The sequence below is a fragment of the Ostrea edulis genome, chromosome 4, assembly GCF_947568905.1.
Source record: "Ostrea edulis chromosome 4, xbOstEdul1.1, whole genome shotgun sequence".
Taxonomy (NCBI): domain Eukaryota; kingdom Metazoa; phylum Mollusca; class Bivalvia; order Ostreida; family Ostreidae; genus Ostrea; species Ostrea edulis.
In genome coordinates, this window is record NC_079167.1 from 77,354,111 (window position 1) to 77,374,446 (window position 20,336).

The following is a 20,336-nucleotide window of genomic DNA, read 5'->3' on the forward strand; positions in this document are numbered from 1 at the left end:
CAAGGTCAACATACCACCATGTCCATTTATTTGGATTACTAGTTCCAATAGGTGCTGTCCTTGTACACATGGTAATGTTTCCATCTACTGCATGACTGGAATTATACTGCTGACAGGTTCCAGTGTTTTGGCAGAAGGGTACCTCCTTAGCCTTATCGGTCTCCTTATTCTGAGATAGGATTTCTGTAAATGAAGACACCTATTCTATTACTATCTGAGTGTGGAAATAATCACCTTTTCACTTATAAACATAATTCTAATCAGAACAAGTAATGGTAGCTGCATAGTCATCATTTATAAAGAATTGAAAACATGCAAAATTTGTAGGGTTATTCCAGAGTTTCAGTAAGAAAACGACGTCAAACGCATTTATATTTTCCACGACGAATACAACATAATAATCATGTTGCAAATTAATAGAATGTAAACTCCACTTTGATGTACGATTGTAAATGAATATCATTCAAACTTGATTTAGTTTTATTACATTGTGTGAGGAAAACTAAATTGGAATAGTGGTGCACTGAACTGTACAAAATGGGATCCTACTTTTCTGTTCGATTGTTAGTATGGTGTATTAATTGGCAACAACACTTCACTAGAACGCATGACGAACGAGAAAGTTAATAGTACGATAGATATAAACAATATATTGTTTACTTACGGTATCCATATGACGAAGTCAGTATAATTGATATCAAAACGACAAGTGTCTGCATATTCAAATTTTTAAAACAACAAGGAAGTTTTGTTTATAAATTAAAAAAAAATTAAGGCGATCAACATTTGTCATATTTCTAATTTCTAACACAATTCATGACCATGATGCAGTTTAAAGTTTTCCAACATTTCCCTCTGCAGAATGAAAATAAATAATTGGAAAAAAAGTTTTATACTTTTATATGTATACAAATTTCTAAAAGACGGATGCTGAATTGGTCTTTATACAGTTATACTTGAATAGATTGAACAGGAGTTTTATAGAATGATCGACAGCGATCACTTAATGAGGATCTTAGAAATTACTACTCTACTGTCAAGGGACAATATGAAACAATGATTTAAAAACAAATTGTGAGTCCAAAATGTAGCTATAGTTACACAACCCACGATTTGTTTGATTTTATGGTAATCAACTAGTCTATCAATACTGTGGAGTATTACAAATTATATACATGTTGACACACATGCAGATTATCGAATGACATTGTGTAATATTTCACCATCGATTAATGAGCAGGACATATCTTCATCATAATTTCGATTAATTGGTATACATATGGATGAATATTTGCTGACATTCTAATGACAACAAGGTACATTTCTTCAACAACTGTAATAGTCTCTTGAGATGAGTAACATTTACTGTTTTGTAATACATAATGAAGTATTAACAAAATATATCATATTCTGATCAGGTCACTCGCCCTTTTGCATTTAGGATGAAGATAAGACAATGCGAGGACGACCATTTAGGACGGAGATGGGAAAATATGAGGGCGACAAAGCGAAATTGCAAGGACGATGGAGTGAAACGCCATGGCGGAGGAGCAAAGGACGCTGCCATCCATATTAAGGAGTTTGAAAATTGCATCCTCTTTGTAATCATGAAGGTTTCAGATATTCAATAAGTGAATCTCGGCAAATAATGGTAAAATAGCCGATATCAAAATATTCAGATATTTGCGAGTTAAATGATATCAAATCGTCATCACTAAATATACAGTGATAAAAAGTTCAGGTCAGCGTACTGGAATTTAGAGATACCATAAGTGATTTCCCTTATACGTATGTCGGTGATTTCAAGTGGTGGATGAACTTCCATGGCAGTATAAACCTCAAATCGCGGTGGTGTGTCAATCCTTTAGCACATTGTTAGTTATTTTCGGCAGTAACAATGTTACTCAAAAATATCAATTTACTCCTCCATTTGAACAAAATTAACAGTACTGAATTTTGTATGCAGTTGAGCAAAATCAAAACAAGAACGGATATTCAAAACTAGAGTAATTAATCGTAACTGAAAAAAAGAAACAAGGCATTGATATGATATCTTGATAAATTTATAAATAATTTGTATGATGTCCCGGGAGAGGGACATTTTGAATGCCCTACTCCTAATGTAAAACTTATACGGTACCAATTTTGATGCACCAGATGCGCATTTCGACAAATAATGTCTCTTCAGTGATGCTCAAATCGAAATGTTTGAAATCCGAAATAACTATGAAGTGTAGAGCTAAATATAGCCAAAACAGCGTGCCAAAAAAGTGGAGCCAAATTCGTCCAAGGATAAGAGCTATGCACGAGGGAGATAATCCTTAATTTTGAAATGAATTTCTAAATTTTATAACAGCAATTAAATATACATCCGTATTTTCAAGCTAGTAACGAAGTACTTAGCTACTGGGCTGTAGAGACCCTCAGGGACTAACAGTCCACCAGCAGAGGCCTCGACCCAGGGGTCATAATGTACAACTTATACGGTACTAATTTTGATGCACCAGATGCGCATTTTGACTGAGAAAATCATTTTTTTTCTTATATGATCAGACACCCCAAATTAATTTATTAATGTCATTGTGTATCTTATCACACCCCAGTATTATTATAGAACAACTTCCAAAAAATTAAGTTCCCGTGGGGATCCAGGTTAGAATAGGTCTTCAGAGTTTCATATCGTACAAGTCCATTTAAATGACTTCAGGTGAACAAAGGAACGCAAGCATGGCTTCTAGTTTATTGAATACTTGACTACATAACCAGGGGAGTAGTAATTGTAACATGCATATGGAATAAGATAAGGGAGCAGTTCTTAATGCCAGTACACAATATATGGAATACCGCCACACTCAATACCCTTGCTTGTCGTAAGAAACGACTAAATGGGGCGGTTCTTCGGATGAAACCGCAAAAAGCTGAGGTCCCGTGTCACAGCAGGTACGGCACGATAGAGATCCCTCCCTGCCCAAAGGCGGTAAGCTCCGAGCATCTAAACCTAACTTTGTCAGCCTTTCAACGGCAGTGGTGACGTCTCCATATGAGTGAAATATTCTCAGGTAACTGATTCACGATTTTCTCCAAAATGTTCACTTTTAAAGATCAAAATCTACTGTCTAATGTGTTTGAAAGATTTCACATGAAAATTAAGGTTATATACATTATCACAGAAGCTCATTTTAGAGTGTATTATTTATTTTGTAAACAAGGATTGCGGTATGCTATTGTTTACGAAATTTTCAAAAGAAATGGATATTGATCTAAGTTTATTACATTTTTCACATTTCAAGGGTAAAATGTGTCATCTAAAAGTTAAAATTTGCGACTATGTAAAATTAAGATGCATTATATTACAAAATCAATATTTCACTTGCTTGTTTGTTTGTTTACTTTAAAAAACTCGAGTCCTTGTTTACAAGACACAGATTTAAGGCTAAAATATTGCTTTTATTCTTGCATTCAGAAGGTCAGAATTTTGACTGTCAACATTAAATTTGTTATATTTTAAATGTTTAATATCAAAAATGAAAAATATTCTTATCGGAAATCGTGAACCAGTCCCTTTAAACTATATAAAATCAAAATTAAGTATTAGAAATATGACAGAAGTAAGGATTGATGAGCAAAATCTACAATTATCAGAGGAAATTATATCATATTGAGTTTGTCAATGTTTAAAGCTCTGCTATGCAAATAGATAGAATTTGTTTATACGTATTAGTTATGCTATATATTAAGAATAATACAAGTATTTATAGATTATATCTGCACTAATGGAATTTCAAAATCCTTTCGTAGGAAAATAGTGTGACCTTGAAAGTACACGTTAACAAAAAATAACCTTGACATCCACATCTGCGTGTTTCAAAAGAATGCATCCATTCTATAGTTGTTTCAGACAAAATATAGTATCTCAACGTCTCAAATTAATATGAGAAGAATCCATCTTTAAACTTTCCAGCAAGTTGGACAGATTATTCAGTCATGGATGACATTACAATTTTAAAGTTGTAATGTTCGTATTTGTCCACAGTTCCAATGTAAAAACGGGAAATGTGTTTTAATGTAGTTGTTATTGTTCAATATTGATTAATGGGAGTGCAGTATATTGTCAGAAATGCAGTAAATAGCCGTCGTTCAAGTAGATATTAGCCCAAATTTTACAATTAAATTTGGTTACATGCAGTTTTTATTTAGCATTGTATATGAAATCGCTCGAGTATGAGTTTTGACACACTTTCTTGATTACCTCCAATCTGAAAACAGCATGGTCCCATATTTGCATAAACTTGTAACCTCTGAACACAGGAATGATTTATGCCAAGTTTCATTGAAATTGGTGCAGTAGGTGAAAATTTAAAAAAAAAAAGTTTATAGATAGACAATAGACAACAGGTGATCAGAAAAGCCCAGTTGAGCTTTCAGCTCAGGTTAGATAGCAAGGTTAAAAACATTGGTATCAACAGAATGGTATTAAAACAAGAAATGAATACTCGAAATATGAGAACCATATCACTCATCATTCAAAAGTTATGAGCAAGGTTAAAGTTTCGAACACATGGACACACAAAACAATATGCCCACTAGTATACATGTACTTGCACAGGCATGAAAAAACTTGAATCCACACAAATTGAGAATGTTTACAAATTTGATATGATTTAGCGTGACCTTTCTACTGTTGAAAAAAATGTTTTAATGGATATTGTAGATATTCGCATTTAAAACTTTGATCTCCTCATGTGGCCCCATTCTATCTCTGGGACTCATGAATTGAACAAACTTGAATTTTAACTACCTGAAGGTATTCAATGTATAACAAAAGAATATTGAACAATTTTTAGTGAACGTTTATTTTAAATAATGATGAAAGTGAAGTGTAGATCGAATTTCCATGACTGGTAAATGATTAGAACCCGATCTTTCTTGGAAGAGTTCTCCGCCCTTGGTAAAAATGAAAATCTAATTCTTTTTAAACGTCTGTCCGGTAAATGATTAATTTCATTTGATATTTTTATAAATTGAAAGTTTATGTAGCCTTTTACCAAGAGGTGTGTATGACAAATAATTTTTTTAAAAAGATATTTTAATTAAACATGCTCTTACCATAGACTTAAATGTAAAATTTTAGGTGAAATAAATCAAGCGGTAATCAAAATTTTGTAAATCCCTATGGTGGAATACTTTTCTTCAATAAACTCTTGAAAATGATACTATGATTACAAAGTCCCACTATCCATTTACCAGATATGAAATATCATACATTTATTGCATGATAGTGAGGGAGATATGAAGATTTATTCACCCGAGAAAAAGTATATTCCTCGAGGGCAACATTTTTTCTTGGGTGATTATATCTTCATATCTCCCGAACATTCATGCAATAAATTGTTTTAACCATATTTTAAACGACCCATCCTATTTTCCCCTCTCTTGTACTACTTCAAAGAAATATCTTAGTTTTACTCTGGTTTTAGAGTAATGCTATTTGAAACAATATCCGGGTTAGAATAGGTCCTCAGTATCCCTAACTTGTCGTGTAAGGTGACTAAATGGGGCGATCCTTCGGATGAGACCGCAAAAACCGAGGTCCCGTGTCACAGCAGGTGTGACACGATAAAGATCCCTCCCTGCTCAAAAGCCATAAGAGCCGAGCATAGGCCTAAGTTTTGCAGCCCTTCACCGGCAGTGGTGACGTCTCCATATGAGTGAAATATTCTCGAGAGGGACGTTAAACAATATTCAATCAATCAATCAATCAATCAATCAATCTTTTCAGAATGACCAGATGCTTACTCTTCCTAGGCACCTGATCCCACCTTTGATATATCCAGGGGTCCGAGTTTTCCCAACTCTCTATTTTGTATTCCTTAGAAGAGTTATGAGATAGCCCACTATTCGTTATCTTCACCTTTCATTACTTTGACGTAATTTGTAATAACACCGTGCATCTATGACTTCATGAATTTGTGAAGTGCTGTAAGTTGTGGCTTGGTGGATCAGCGGATATAGCGGACTAGCACTGCTTAGAATATTAGCTGATGGCTTGCGATGGAAATTTTAGGATCAATACCAGCTTGCCACAGTTTGCATGGGGAACCTGTGCGAGGGGTCTGTTGGGTATGACCGCCTTCTCGTATCCCGATCGCTATAATGGATGGTTTCGAGCTCGTCTTTCTCGGTAAAGGCATGCTTGATCAAAAAGTAATGAACAGTCTCGCTAATGAATTCACCTGGAGGCAGTGCCATTCATGGCTCGTCATGATAAACTGTAGATTCCTTACTTTACGCGAGTACTAATTATCGCGAAATGACTCATGGACGTCAAATCGTTAGAATATAAATTAGCGAGTGTTCTGTTGATCAAGAGTTATTGCATGTATTTTGGGTATATAAAATTAAAAGCGAGTTATTTTATTTCGCGAGTGCTGTTTCTCGCTTATCTACGCAATAATAAATTACTCGCGTATATTTAGGAATTTACAGTAATCCGTGAGTCGTTTGTAACTTCTCGCTTTGGATTACCGTATGACTTATGTACGACTTATGAACATGACTAACATTTGTCATTAAATTAATCATTAATTCACTTATTCAAAATGTTGATATTGTTTTTTGCTGCATTTTTTTTTTAGATTAATTAAAACTGTAATATACATGTGAAAGGTGAAGATAACGAACAGTGATCACTCTCCTAAATCATAAAAGCAATACAAAATATATAGTTGGGCACATACGGACCCCTGGACACACCAGAGGTGCGATCAGGTGCCTAGGAGGAGTAAGCATCCCCTGTCGACCGGTCACACCCGCCGTGAGCCCTATATCCTGTTCATGTAAACGGAGTTCTTATCCGTAGTCAAAATCAGTGTGCCAAGAACGGTTTAACAATCGGTGTTAAACACGTCAGACAGCATTTGACCCAATGATAGGTTGTATTGACGAACTAGATCGTTATAACGACAATAGATTTTGCGAAATGCTGACTTCAATCGAGATTGTTGAAACCCCTCTACCACCAACTAGTTTGTCAGTAGCTTACCTCGATTTAAAAACTGACTATACCCAGAACAAGCTCCTGCATATCGAATCAGTTGAGATATATAAACACCATATGCAGGTGATAATGGAATATTGCTACATCAATATAGGAAGCTTACGATGGAGAAGCTGAAATCATCCCATTTGTCATACAGTTGAGTTGTCAGTTTGCCGTTAATGTCTACTTTCAATAAAATATCTAAGTATGAAGCAGAAGTGTAAAATTAAGTGAAGTATTCCTTATTTTAGTATCAATTTCTATTTTGAAATGAAAACAAATTGATATGTATTTTGTTACCCAAAGATTAGCAATATATTTACAATATGGAAACTATGCTTTGATATACTAAACTTAAATCAGTTTCGTTAATATTCATAAGGAAAGCTGAGTAAGAGATAGCATTCGCAGAAACACTCCTTGTTTCGATTGATTGTTAGCGCAGTGTATATTGTGACTAATCTTCACTAGCTTGCTTCACAAATGAGAGAGTTACTAACATGATAGATATAGGTAATATGAAAATTGTCTACTTACGGTATCCAGAGGACAAAGTTAATCTCAATATTGTCAAAAAGACGAGCGTTTGCATGTTAGAATTCTTAAAACAACAAGGAAGTGTTATTCTAAACTGAAGAAAATAAGGTGATCAAGAGCTGTCATATTTGTAATTGTTGAGGTATTTAATGACCGTGATGAGTTAATGTTTTCCAACACTTCCTTCTGGACAAATTACGTGGCTGAGAATTAGCGCTGAGATAAGGTGAGACATTGCAATTTTGTCATATTCCGTGCTCAGCTAGTTATAAGTCAGACAATATAATATATATAATATAATAATCTTCCTGCTAATTCCTCATTGTGTGTGGCTCAATGTTCTTGTTTTCCGTCCAATTAAGGCATTGTTCAATCTGTGGAGACGTCACCAGTTTTAAATCAAGTATCACAAATTGTTACCTATGTATGACATTGTAAAAAATGCGGGATTTTGATATTTCTCTTATACTTTTAATTCATTCTGACAGAGTATCATGTTCTTCTTTTTGATATATAGCCCATCGTCTGGCGAAATTTTTACATACAACAGGGGATGCTTACTCCTCCTAGGCACCTGATCCCACCTCTGGTGTGTCCAGGGGTCCGTGTTTGCCCAAGTATTTATTTTGTATTGCTATTAGGAGTTATGAGATTGATCACTGTTCGTTATCTTCACCTAGCATACTATAAATTCCTAAATATACACGTGGAATTTATTATCGCATAATTTCGTGAGAAACATCACTTGCAAAAAAATATTTCTCCCTTCTATTTTTATATTGCTAAAACACATGCAAAAACGCTTGATCAACAAAGTAGTCGCGAATTTATTTTCTCGCGATTTGACTTCCATGAATTATTTCGCTATAATAAGTATTAGCGTAAAATAAGGAATCTACAGTAATTCATAATAGAGATGAAGTTCTTTCGCCAACTGAAAGACCTAGGTTATCTTAGGAACTTTTAAAATAAATTGAACAATAACGCGTAGGTGGATTAAGTATAAGATGGCCTATGTCTAGGTACTGCAAAGTTTGTTCATAATTAAAAAGTTTAGATGCAATAGTGGAAGTATATTTGTAGAAAGTATAGGGTGTAGACTTGAACTTCAAATATGTTGGAATACAAGAATGAACTCTTTTATGACGAAGAATGTTGCTTATGTTCACGGCATCTATTCCTTTGTTTGTAAATTTGAGTTTAAGGTGATTGACAATGTCCATGATCATATAATTCAGTCTATATTCAGGTGTTGAAAAATCCAACTATAGACTAGCTATGGGTTCTTCAATTAACGTATGTGAAACTCTTAATGGAACAGAGTAAAGTTTTGTGTGGATAGGTTGTGAACGTAATTGTCTGTTGACGTAAGGTAAAAGTGAAACAAGCGTGACATTATGTATACTTGGTCTTTTTTCTATCGTTCATGACTACGTTTCCGTCTTTGAGTATTGGGAAAGAGTCCCATTACATTCACGTTATTTCCTTGTGGACTAGTCAAATTTCTTACATCCCCGAAGATACTTGTCGTTCGATATATGTTCTTTCATGAATATAAACAATAACGACATTATACTGGCTGACACGTCGCCCAGTATAGAAAAGTGTCACTTTGTGAAGTCTATATGGGGCACAGGCTCTAACAGATTTGTTGGTGTTCATCGGATTATCCTTCCAAATATGAAAGTTTTGTGTAATGTACAGTCATCAGATTGTCAGCTTTGGTACAGAAACGAACATTCATTCGACAAATAATGTCTCTTCAGTGATGTTCAACCGATACAAGTAAATTAACAGTTCATTATTTGAGAGGAATCTGCACGATTGTGCTCGAAAGCTGAAAATTCTTGTTCAAAGACTATCTCGGATTCAAATTTATATGCTCATTCTGCTAGGAAGTTCTGACATTCGCGTTATTGTGTCGTAAACCATTTAGTTATAGGATATTGTGCGTTATATTTACTGCACCTGTTTATTATACATCTATACTATGCTAGCAATAATATATGTATGTGGGAGGATTCTTCGGATTTACCTGAAACTAATTATTGATCCCACCTCTGGTGTGTCCAGGGGTTCGTGTTTGTCCATCTATCTATTTTGTATTGCGTATATGAGTTATGAAATTGATCACTGTTCATTGTTTTCACGTTTCGTCAATAAAAATCATCTTAAGGAAAACGAGAAAAATCAGTTTAATTCAAAATACTTTATTGATGCGTAGTGAATTAAACACATACTATCATTGGATTTAACCATTTGCATTAGTAAATAAATCATGATAATGTTAACATTTACATACATTTCAAAGCTCTAAAATTGGAATATACGTGTGCAGTGTATTTGCCTATGCTAACATTGTACATGTATATTAACACTACAAATAAATATACAAAACTGTGTACCGTATGCAATAAAAAAAATAATGAAGCAGTATATGTAACTATAAATAAATGAATCATTAATAACTAACATAATCATTTACACTTCAAAGATTTCATCACACGTTTACTTCTTAAAGAGGCCGGCCATTTCCATCTGTCATGATTCACGGGTTCAGCGGTCTGTCTACACAATATTCATCGTCCACAGTTGATTTAAGAATTTCATGTTTGTCATGTCGGTTGACAACATTCTTTAACCAAAATTCCTTCAGCCAGAGTTTATATTTCTTATTCTATATAAATTATATAAACCAATATCAGGAGAACAAAATCATTTAAGCTCGTAATATGAAGACCTACTACTGCTTTCATCTAGCCACGCGCATCTATTATTTTCATGATGCGATAATAACTGAACAAAACTCGGTTGAAACCAATATTACGGGTACATATAAAATTTAATTGTCATTTTCCTTAAAATGGTAATTTTTTCACTTCTACCCAGAGTTTAAAAAATTGAAAGCAATAAAACTCTACAACATCGTAACAAGAAACAATCGTGCACAGGTACATTCTACATGCGTGACATTCTAAACATTAAAAGCTTACTACATATACATGTGCATGAACATGCATGTATATTTCACGGCAAGCAGCAGTATAAAATCCAGAATCTAGAAGTATAATCTACATTTCTTTAGATTTGAATAAGCCGATATCAATTTACGAATCAGTACAACTGATAAGTGTAGCAGTTCAACAACAAAAAAATCATTACTGCATGATGTTTAATTTATTTTAAAATACTATTAGGCTATTGATCAAGACTATAAAATAATATGCTACATATTTATTTACAAGATTCAACATTACACGCAATACAGATCTTATGTGCAAAAATTGGCAATACAATGTCTCGATCGGCACGTGCTATCTAACTGACATATCACACACCACCTAATTAAAGGGAGGTGTTGACGGGGTACAGATAATCGTTTCAATTAGACAGTTTGTCTTGTTTTCTTTATAATTTACGCCTTGCTAAAATTGTCCGACACAGACCTTCCCTCAAAACAATTACCGTTCGGATTAACGGTACAATTCTCAATGAATTTAAACGTTTTGTAGTAAAAAATGACCGTCCGGAACGCGGATTTCCGGATTAATGATGCAAAATAAAATATGAAAATTCCGTTCCCTATAACAATCGTCCGGAAGGTGAAACGTCCGGATTAATGGCGTCCGGATTACCGAGGCTCCACTGTACATTTTATAGACGATCTCTTAAAGACAGATTCTGATATGAACTATCATTGGACATGTTGAGTTCCTGATACTGGTGTACATCGTTATCGCTGTCTTGTGATGGCGGTGATATTTCAGCACTAGCGATATAGTCCGAGGAACTCTTCTCTTGTTTTCTGTTATAGAGCAGCCTAAAATGTAGTAGAATTGATATGAATTACAAAGGCTTGATGGACTCATGGAGAATATTCATAACCCACAAACATATTTTACCTGAATAATATAACAATGACAACAACAAGGCTAAAGTTGATAACCAGTGAGATAGATAAGGCTGCGATGTATGTTTCTTGAGTACTATACTCGTCATTACTGACGATAGGTACCTCTGAAAGAATAAACTATTCAAATTTTTAATTCATTATTACTTCCGATCACTAGAAAGATTACAATTTGTGATAGACAACAATTTCCTTAAAAATTCAGATTCTAGATTTTTTGGGCAGAGAATTATTTGAAAATGTTTAATATTATTTTTTGTACAACTATGGGTTAATTAACTCAAAATGACCCACAATAGGTAAGACATATTTTACAGAGATCAGCAGGTAAATTCACTGGTAATATAGATGTAAAACAGTACTGGTCAACTAGGTTCGAAAGACGAAAGGCGAAGATAACGAACTGCGATAAGAAAAAGTATAAACGCCGAAAACTTTGGTATCAAATTAAGAAACAGTTATCACTTTAGATATTCGAGTAAAACCGTCACTACAGTGCACAAACCTTCCAAGGAAAACACGTCACGTGGAATTTGATTTGGGGAAATAATATTCCAAGTTTATTTTTTGACTTTTTCAACGTAAAGGTTATATAAGTTCAGAGAAATCAAAGAATGTCTGAAATTCAGAGTTGTAAATATCTCTAGACGTTAATTACATTTTGAATAAAACAGAATACTTCTCTTGTGTTAGCGAAAATTGTCAACGGTATGGTTAATAAAAGCGTATGGTATATTGGATTTACTTATACAGGTATGTATGCTAAAAATAACATATCCTGTCAATTAGATGAAAATTGTATTTAGTAATGTATTGTTGGTACACCAGACTGTGTGTGAGTATTTTACGCCCTATTTTATTTGTATGGATTCAAGTGGTAAGTTGAGAAGGTAAAGGTAAATATGTAACTTATGTATTTATATGGCATGGTTTTATTTAGAAGAATATCGTTTATCCCCATTGTGATTGCTAGTTCACGAAGGAGGGAGGAGGTTTAAAATGTTATATTTATTGCCTTATGCAGAGAGTCAAAACGTCGCAAGGCTTGACCCAGGCAGCATTGATGTCATGATTTATATCTAAAAAAAACTTAGGTAATTAAACTTTACAAGAGCTTTAAACAAGCTTGATACTTGACTTTTCTGTAGGTAGATGAAGTAATTGTTTATAAATATGAGTTCGACACTTACTTTCACTACAGTCAGGGGACCCCGTCCACTCAGAGGAACATGTGCAGGATCCGTCAACATTATCACATTCACCGAGGCAGTTTTGAGAACAATTCTGGGAGCAGTTTATTCCATATGTTCCTTTGTCACATGCTTAAATACATAAAATACAGATAGTCTCTGTTAATGAAAAAGAAGCAATATTATGTTATACGCATATTATTGGTCCGCCATTAGCATGTTTTGTCTTCTGTTTGTATTTCTGCTCTGCGTTTTCAAACTTATAATAGTGTCTGATTTGCCCACCATATTTTGGAAAACACACCAATTTATGAAACAATTTGATATATTTCGCTAATGTTTAAACTAAGATCTAGAACTTTCTTTGATAGTGTAGGTGCTTTTTTGCAATATATAAATGAAAAAATTGAAAACACGTACAGTGCATTACAAACATTATTTAGGATTTTTGATTTGTTTTGTCTGTTTTTATCATGTTCCTTCGAGAATGCTTCACTTAAAGTTAGGCATCACAAACTGGGTTCTTTAACGTACCGACGCCTGCTGCAACACGGGACCTCCGTTCTTAAGTTTTCGTCCGATAGACCCGCGGCTGACACTTCTAAATGCCGAATGTTTGACGAAAAAACACTCAATACTTATTTCTACGACTAATGTTTGACATAACAAAAAGCACGAGCGGGGTTCGAACTGACAATAACCCTGACTCAAGGCGAAACTTCTTACCACCGAGTCAACAACGTAAATGATACATTATTATACATGAATATGATTATGGATCTATGCACTATTCTGGGCATAGAAATTAGTATTCTGATATATATCATTATGTCTCATATTTCACGAAATATTGATAGAAGAAGTGGTACTAAAATCTATGATGATGAAAATAGCATTATAAATCCAATACTTATGGCTGCAAAATTGGACATTGATAGCCTGTGTGATACTGGTACAGAGGGAAATTGGCAGGGACAAATAAAAATATTAAGAAATAAATAAAATCTTTCATCATTAAAAGAAAGAAAAGAAAGAAAAAGAATTCATATATGCCTTGTAAAGCACCCTTGAGCTTACATAGTGTATGAAAAGAGTGCTATATAAATATGGTATTATTTATTTATTTATTAATGAAAGTATATTTTACAAACACTTGAAAAATTACTATATTGATAATGTTAACATGCAACTACAAAACATCGAATTCTTTAAACGTGGAAAATTACTATTCTATAGTAGAATTAGAAAGAATTATGAATTACAAAACTATTTCAAATTTCCAATTCTGAAAGTATTATGCTCTTAAAGAGTTAAGAATATCTGCCCACCCTTTAGAAATTGAAACTGGTATAATATTCAACACCATGTAATAAAAACCGTTTCTCTCAGTTTTGTAAAACTTCTGTTGAAGATGAGTAACATTCTTTATATGACTGCTTTATGTATAAAGACATAAGAAATTAATATTACCCTTTGGACATATACAATTCAAATGATGATACATCAAAGGGACACCATTGTAAATTATTATGCAACCTTGTCAATGCAGTTCATGCTAGAAGGTTATGTGAATTTCTATATGAAAATTTTGACTTGTGCAACAAACGTAAAGTGCTGTGATTATACTAATGAAAGGCGAAAATAACGAACAGTGATCAACACATAACTCCTATAAGCAATACAAAACATATAGTCGGGCAAACACGGACCCCTGGACACACCAGAGGTGGAATCAGGTGCCTAGGGGGAGTGATCATGTTATATGCAATACTAAATTGCATACATGCAGTTTGACGTCACATGTACATGTCAAATATATATACCCTGTATACACACAATCATGGCCGTATGATTCTGCAGGACACTCTGATAAAATACAATTTTATCGGAATATTTGCAGTCATTCACCGGCATTGCTGACGTCTCCATATGAGTGAAATATTCTCGAGAGGGACGTCAAACAATATTCAATCAATCAATCAATCTATGATTTGACGGGACCGAGAATGGACCCCGGGCTCAAAATTAGATATTTTAATGTAGGATAACGTAATTAAGATAACTCCAAGATGAGTTACTTCCCCTTTTCAAACGTTGAGCGGTGAAAGTTATACAATTTTGCATATGGACAATTACAAAATGGTATCGTACCTAGCTGCAATAATGTAGCCTTCTCTGGTTTTTTGTTTTTTTTTTTTTTTTTTTTAGGGAGAGGGCTACAACTCCTTAGGATCTCCGTAATGGTGAAAATGCGGGAGTGATTCACTCCCGCAACATTTGCGCTCATTCTAAACATTTCCTGACTTTCTTTACGTAAATAAAATGATATTCTATGTTCCTTAGTCAATATATAAATTTACAACCTACAACTTAAGATTTGTGAGGCTCTATTCTACTGTTTTCAACAATTTCGATAAATTCCAATTTCTCGATTCATATTTGTCCGCCATGTTTGATGTACTGAAGTTTCAACTTCCGATTGTCATAAGTCATTTGCATATGCCATATAAGGTAGTATTTACATCAATGGACAAGTATGGAGACGAAAGCTATTTCGTCGGTATTGAAAAGGTTTGAATTTAATATCAAGTTAAAAACCGAACAGCAGAGTGTAAATTCTTTCTGCAACAATATGATTTTCCTTTCTTTGTCGAAGTGGCTCGAGTAACTACATTTTCGTGCTGATTGTTAATGTTTAGGTTTTTCATTAGATCCACCTACGAGATCTCGCGATAACAAGCATGGCGCAGACGAAGAATTTTGCATGCTGTACATTGTATTTAATGAAAAACACCTTTATTAGACATGCCCGAGCACAAAGTTGGTACTCCTTTTGGTGTAAACAATATTTGGGACTAATACACAGAGTTTATTATCGGTTATTCATAAAATTATTTTGCACCATTACGGAGATCCTATGGAATTGTAGCCCTATCCCGAAAACGTCAGAATTTTAAAAAAGTTGGATAGGGCTACATTATTGCAGCTAGTATCGTACCAGGTATATTTAGCATAGCTAGTGATTTACAATCCAAGATCCATTAAAGCTATCACACTACAAAAAAGGAATTTGACTCGAAAATGAAGATATTTTGTCTGATGTACTGATATCGAATGTTGTTTTTTTTTTTAACTTTCAATGACATATTGAATGTAACAGTCACGAATTTAATGCCAACATTTACTATATTTATTCAATAATGTACATTATAGGATATAATTTTGAATTCGATTGACAGAATTTGGAATGGTTTAATTACTTTATGAAACTTTGATATACTTCAAAGAATACAATCTTGATAATTTGGTAAAAACCGATTGCATGAAGTAATTGTACAACACCTTACGTCTACAAATTCAAGTGGTACATGTAACTTGACGAAATGATTGTAAATAGAACTATTCTACTTCGATGGATACACACATCGTGATTCTTAGTACCTGAGGAAAAAAAATGAAATGTAGTTTAAGACGTGTGATAACAAACTCCAAAGATCTTGAGGTTTGACCAAGGAAGCCCTGACTTTGCGACCATGACTTACAAACGTAATATTTAGCTAGAAAATGTTTTTTTATGAAAAACAAATGTCTCCCCAACTCCCTAAATTGGAGGTGCTCCACATAGTAAGTGTTCATAAATTATTTTACCACGCACCCCTCATATTTACCAGAACTTTAAGAATAACAAATGGATCCCCCTGTTCCGATAATTGTACAAACTTTGAAGTTAATCGGATAACCAATCTAAGAGGAGAAGTGATCACAATCTATTTTAACATTATTTACACCTCTTGGATCTACTATAATTTTTAGAAAAATAATTGGATCCTCCTGTCACGACAATATGCACATCTACAAATGGCAGTGAAGCATTGTACAAATTTTCAAGTCTATTCGATAAGCTATATAGGAGGAGAAGCGTTCACAAGATTTTGTGACAGACAGACGGACGGATGGATGAAAAGTAGAAAACAATATGTCTCACCCTGAAAGATGGGATACATAACAATATGCCTCTCCTTGAAAGAGGGGATATATAATTCTTCAGAGATAGAGCATTTTCAAAAATAGAATATTCATTGGCAAAATATAAGTTAGATACTTACTTTCACTACAGTTAGGGGACCCTGTCCACCCAGAGGAACACGTGCAGGATCCGTCAACAGAATCACAAACGTTGAGGCAGTTCTGAGAACAATTCTGGGAGCAGTTGAGTCCATATTTTCCATTCTCACATGCTTAAATACATACACAATGAATATATTCGCAATTAATGAGAAATAAACAATAAGTGTTACTATGCTTTATAGACTACATACGTTTGTTGCAGAAACTTCCCAAGTAACCGGGAATACAGCCCTCCAAACACGATCCATTGATTGGATTACATGTCATATTTCTGCAATGACTGCTGCAGTGATTTCCACAACCTTTGCCGTACGTTTTTACTGAGCATTCTAGAAGAACATTAGAGGGAAGCAATATAAGATTATTTATTTATCATTCGAGCTTTTTCTGCAAGATGAAAAAGTGAATTTTGGACATCGAACAGCAATCAATTCCATAAATTCTTAAATTCAAACACACAACCCCCAGGAAACAGCAGAGGTGAGATCAGATACCAAGGAGGAGTACGCATACCCTGTTGACCGATCACACCCGTCGTGGACCCTAGATCTTATTCAAGTAAACGGAGTAATCCGTAGTCAAAATTAGTATAAAATGAACGGTCTAACAATCGGTATGAAACACGTCCGACTGCATTTAATATACATGTATGATGATGTATGTCATACGTAGATAAAGCGCACATATATTCTAAAAATTGACAGTATTGTAGGAAAGCTGTTTGAAAAGATAGGCTTGCAGTTTATTGATCATTTTTGTACTAATTTGTTGATCATTTGAAATACCGAAGCTGGAAAGGAATTGTTTGATCTTTAAAAGCTATATGATGCAAAGAATTTTAACAAGAAACACCGTATTAAGAATTACCCTGTTTGCAGTGAGGAGTTCCCCATCCCGGTTTACATCCGTATGTACAGCTGCCTGTGATATGTTCACATGACTGATTGACACAGTTGTCATTACATCGTAGAGAAAAGTTTTCTCCATACCAGCCACCAATGCAAACTAAAAGAGAAATGATCAATGATAATTATCTCAAAACATCAAAATTTACTACGGTAGCTAGGGATACTTTGCCACTGATTTATTTTCGCTAATACCCTAAAAGGGTAAATCCAATGTTACGTGAATCTACGTATTACTTTAGACTACCAATAATCAGTATTGTGCAAATAAAAAACGGAGCAAAATCGTTTTTCAATCCATCCTGGTAAAAATGACACAAGGCAAATATTTCGATGGATACCATATTTTTTTTTCAGATAATACTTGATGAATAACATGTACTTTGAATAAAATCAAAATAAACTTCCATGACACAGCTCATAAACTGTTACATAACATGTCATATTTCATATTGCCATGAAGCCGACACTTTCCCTAAAACCTTAAGTTTTAAGGAAAAAACATTGACAGGTTTTACAAATCCCTTCATTCAATAACACCATACCATTCAGAATAATAACGTACATTGAAAATTTGTGATGAAAGTTCAATATGAAGAGTGATAGTTTTTCAGGAAACATATTTACTGGTGTGAAGAGTTTTTCAATACTTTTAAAAGTTAAAAAAAAACAACAACACTTCATCGCATTTGAGAAGTTCCTTTTTTCAAATTGTGTGAGCTCCCCCCTTAAAACGGCGATTTCAATATCTTATTTCCAACTTTCGATAAGAAATCAATATGTATACCAAAATAAATATTCATTTAGGCGGTATGATACAATTACTTTTATCCTCAGAAATGCTTTGAATTGATCTAATGAATATTATTGTAATTATTAATCAAAATTGTTATTGCATACATTTACATAGATCATTAAGGCAAACCCTAAACAAGAAGTCCAAGGGGCACATCGCTCACCTGAGTCACCTTGGCTCATTTAAGATGTTTTCTATATATTCGCATGTAAAACTTTGATCCCCTATTGTAACCCCATCATACCTCCGGGGGCCAGGATTTTAACAAACTTGAATCTGAAGTATGTCAAGAAGTTCTCATGTAAATTTAAACTTTTCTGGCCCATTAGTTCTTGAGAAGAATATTTTTAAATGACCTCACCCTATTTGAGCATCTTTGTGATTATCTCCAATTTGAAAGAAACATGTCCCTTCATTTGAACACAGTTGAAAGCCCTTCACCTAAGGATGATTTTGGCCAAGTTTGTTGGTTGAACAAAGTTGGTTGAAATTGGTCTAGTGGTTCTGGAGACGAAGTGGAAAATGTAAAAACAACGAAGTACAGGCGATCAGAATATCTCACTTGAACTTTCACCTCAGGTGAGCTAAAAATGTTGTGTAGAAGTATTCAATGTTGTTTATTTTCTCAATTTTTGAAGAAGAAAAAATTGAACACTTGCATAGTATGCAAAACATATCTTGAGCACAACAAAAGACAACTTTTGTAAAACGAGGATTGCTTTTAAAGTTATATTGCAAATCGATAGAAAAAAGGAAAAAAGGTATCTGAATTTGCATGATAGCTTCGATATTTTTTGAAAGAACCATAAAGATGCACAACATTTAACTTGCTCCAGGCTTTCTCATTGACCTATAAAGTCAAGCTTAAGATGAATAACTAAGATCAACAGGGCCATTCCGTGGTATCTGAATCTTTCCTATGGAGTAATAGTTACTTTTAGCGTGTATACTTGTTCTTGTAGACATGAAATGAAGTATCGGATTCAACAATACACCTACATTTTCCGATGATTGATTGTATATTGTTTAATGCCCCACTCACGACTTTTTCATTTACATGGGGACGTCACCATTGCCGATGAGAGGCTGCAAAATTTAAGCCTATGCAAGGTGAAGATAACGAACAGTGATCAATCTCATAACTCCTACAAGCAATACAAAATAGATAGTTGGGCAAACACGGACCCCTGGACACACCAGAGGTGGGATCAGGTGCCTAGGTGGAGTAAGCATCCCCTGTTGACCAGTCACACCCGCCGTGAGCCCCATATCCTGATCAGGTAAACGGAGTTATCCGCAGTCAAAATCAGTGTGCCAAGAACGGCTTAACAATCGGTATGAAACACGTCAGACAGTACTTGACCCAATGCGAGGTTGTATTGACGAACTAGATCGAAATGCTGACTTCAATCGAGACTGTTGAAATCCCTGTACCATCAACTTGTTTGTCAGTAGCTTACCTCGATTTAAAAACTGACTATACCCAGAACAAGCTCTTGCATATCAAATCAGTTGAGATATATAACACCATATGCAGGTGATAATGGAATATTGCTACATAAATGTGGGAAGTTGACGATGGAGAAGCTGAAATCAGCCCGTTTGTCATACAGTTGAGTTGTTAGTTTGCCGTTAATATCTACTTTCAATAAAATATCTAAGTATGAAGCAGAAGTGGACGACTCTGTGGTGTCCTTTATTTCCAGCTCACAGGGATATATCAAATCGACATATGAATGAAATATATCATTGTTAATAGACAAAACGTCATCGATATATCTAAAAGTCGAATTGAAGGTCACAGCGAGAGATTTTTTCTTCTCACGTAGAA

At 34.3% G+C, this 20,336-nt stretch overlaps 2 protein-coding genes across 2 annotated transcripts in view; both read right to left on the reverse strand.

Moving 5' to 3' along the window:
- The window catches only part of LOC125669163 (receptor-type tyrosine-protein phosphatase epsilon-like), a 343,285-nt gene that overhangs the window by 40,951 nt on the left and 281,998 nt on the right, over positions 1-20,336 (reverse strand). The window lies entirely within an intron of this gene.
- LOC130054344 (multiple epidermal growth factor-like domains protein 10) lies at positions 9,776-17,690 on the reverse strand. Its single transcript, XM_056163888.1, has 4 exons — positions 16,996-17,690; positions 12,677-12,808; positions 11,479-11,593; positions 9,776-11,396 (listed from the first exon to the last, which is right to left on the reverse strand). The coding sequence occupies exons 1-4, from the start codon at positions 17,069-17,071 to the stop codon at positions 11,231-11,233; spliced, it is 489 nt and encodes a 162-aa protein (XP_056019863.1). The 5' UTR covers positions 17,072-17,690; the 3' UTR covers positions 9,776-11,230.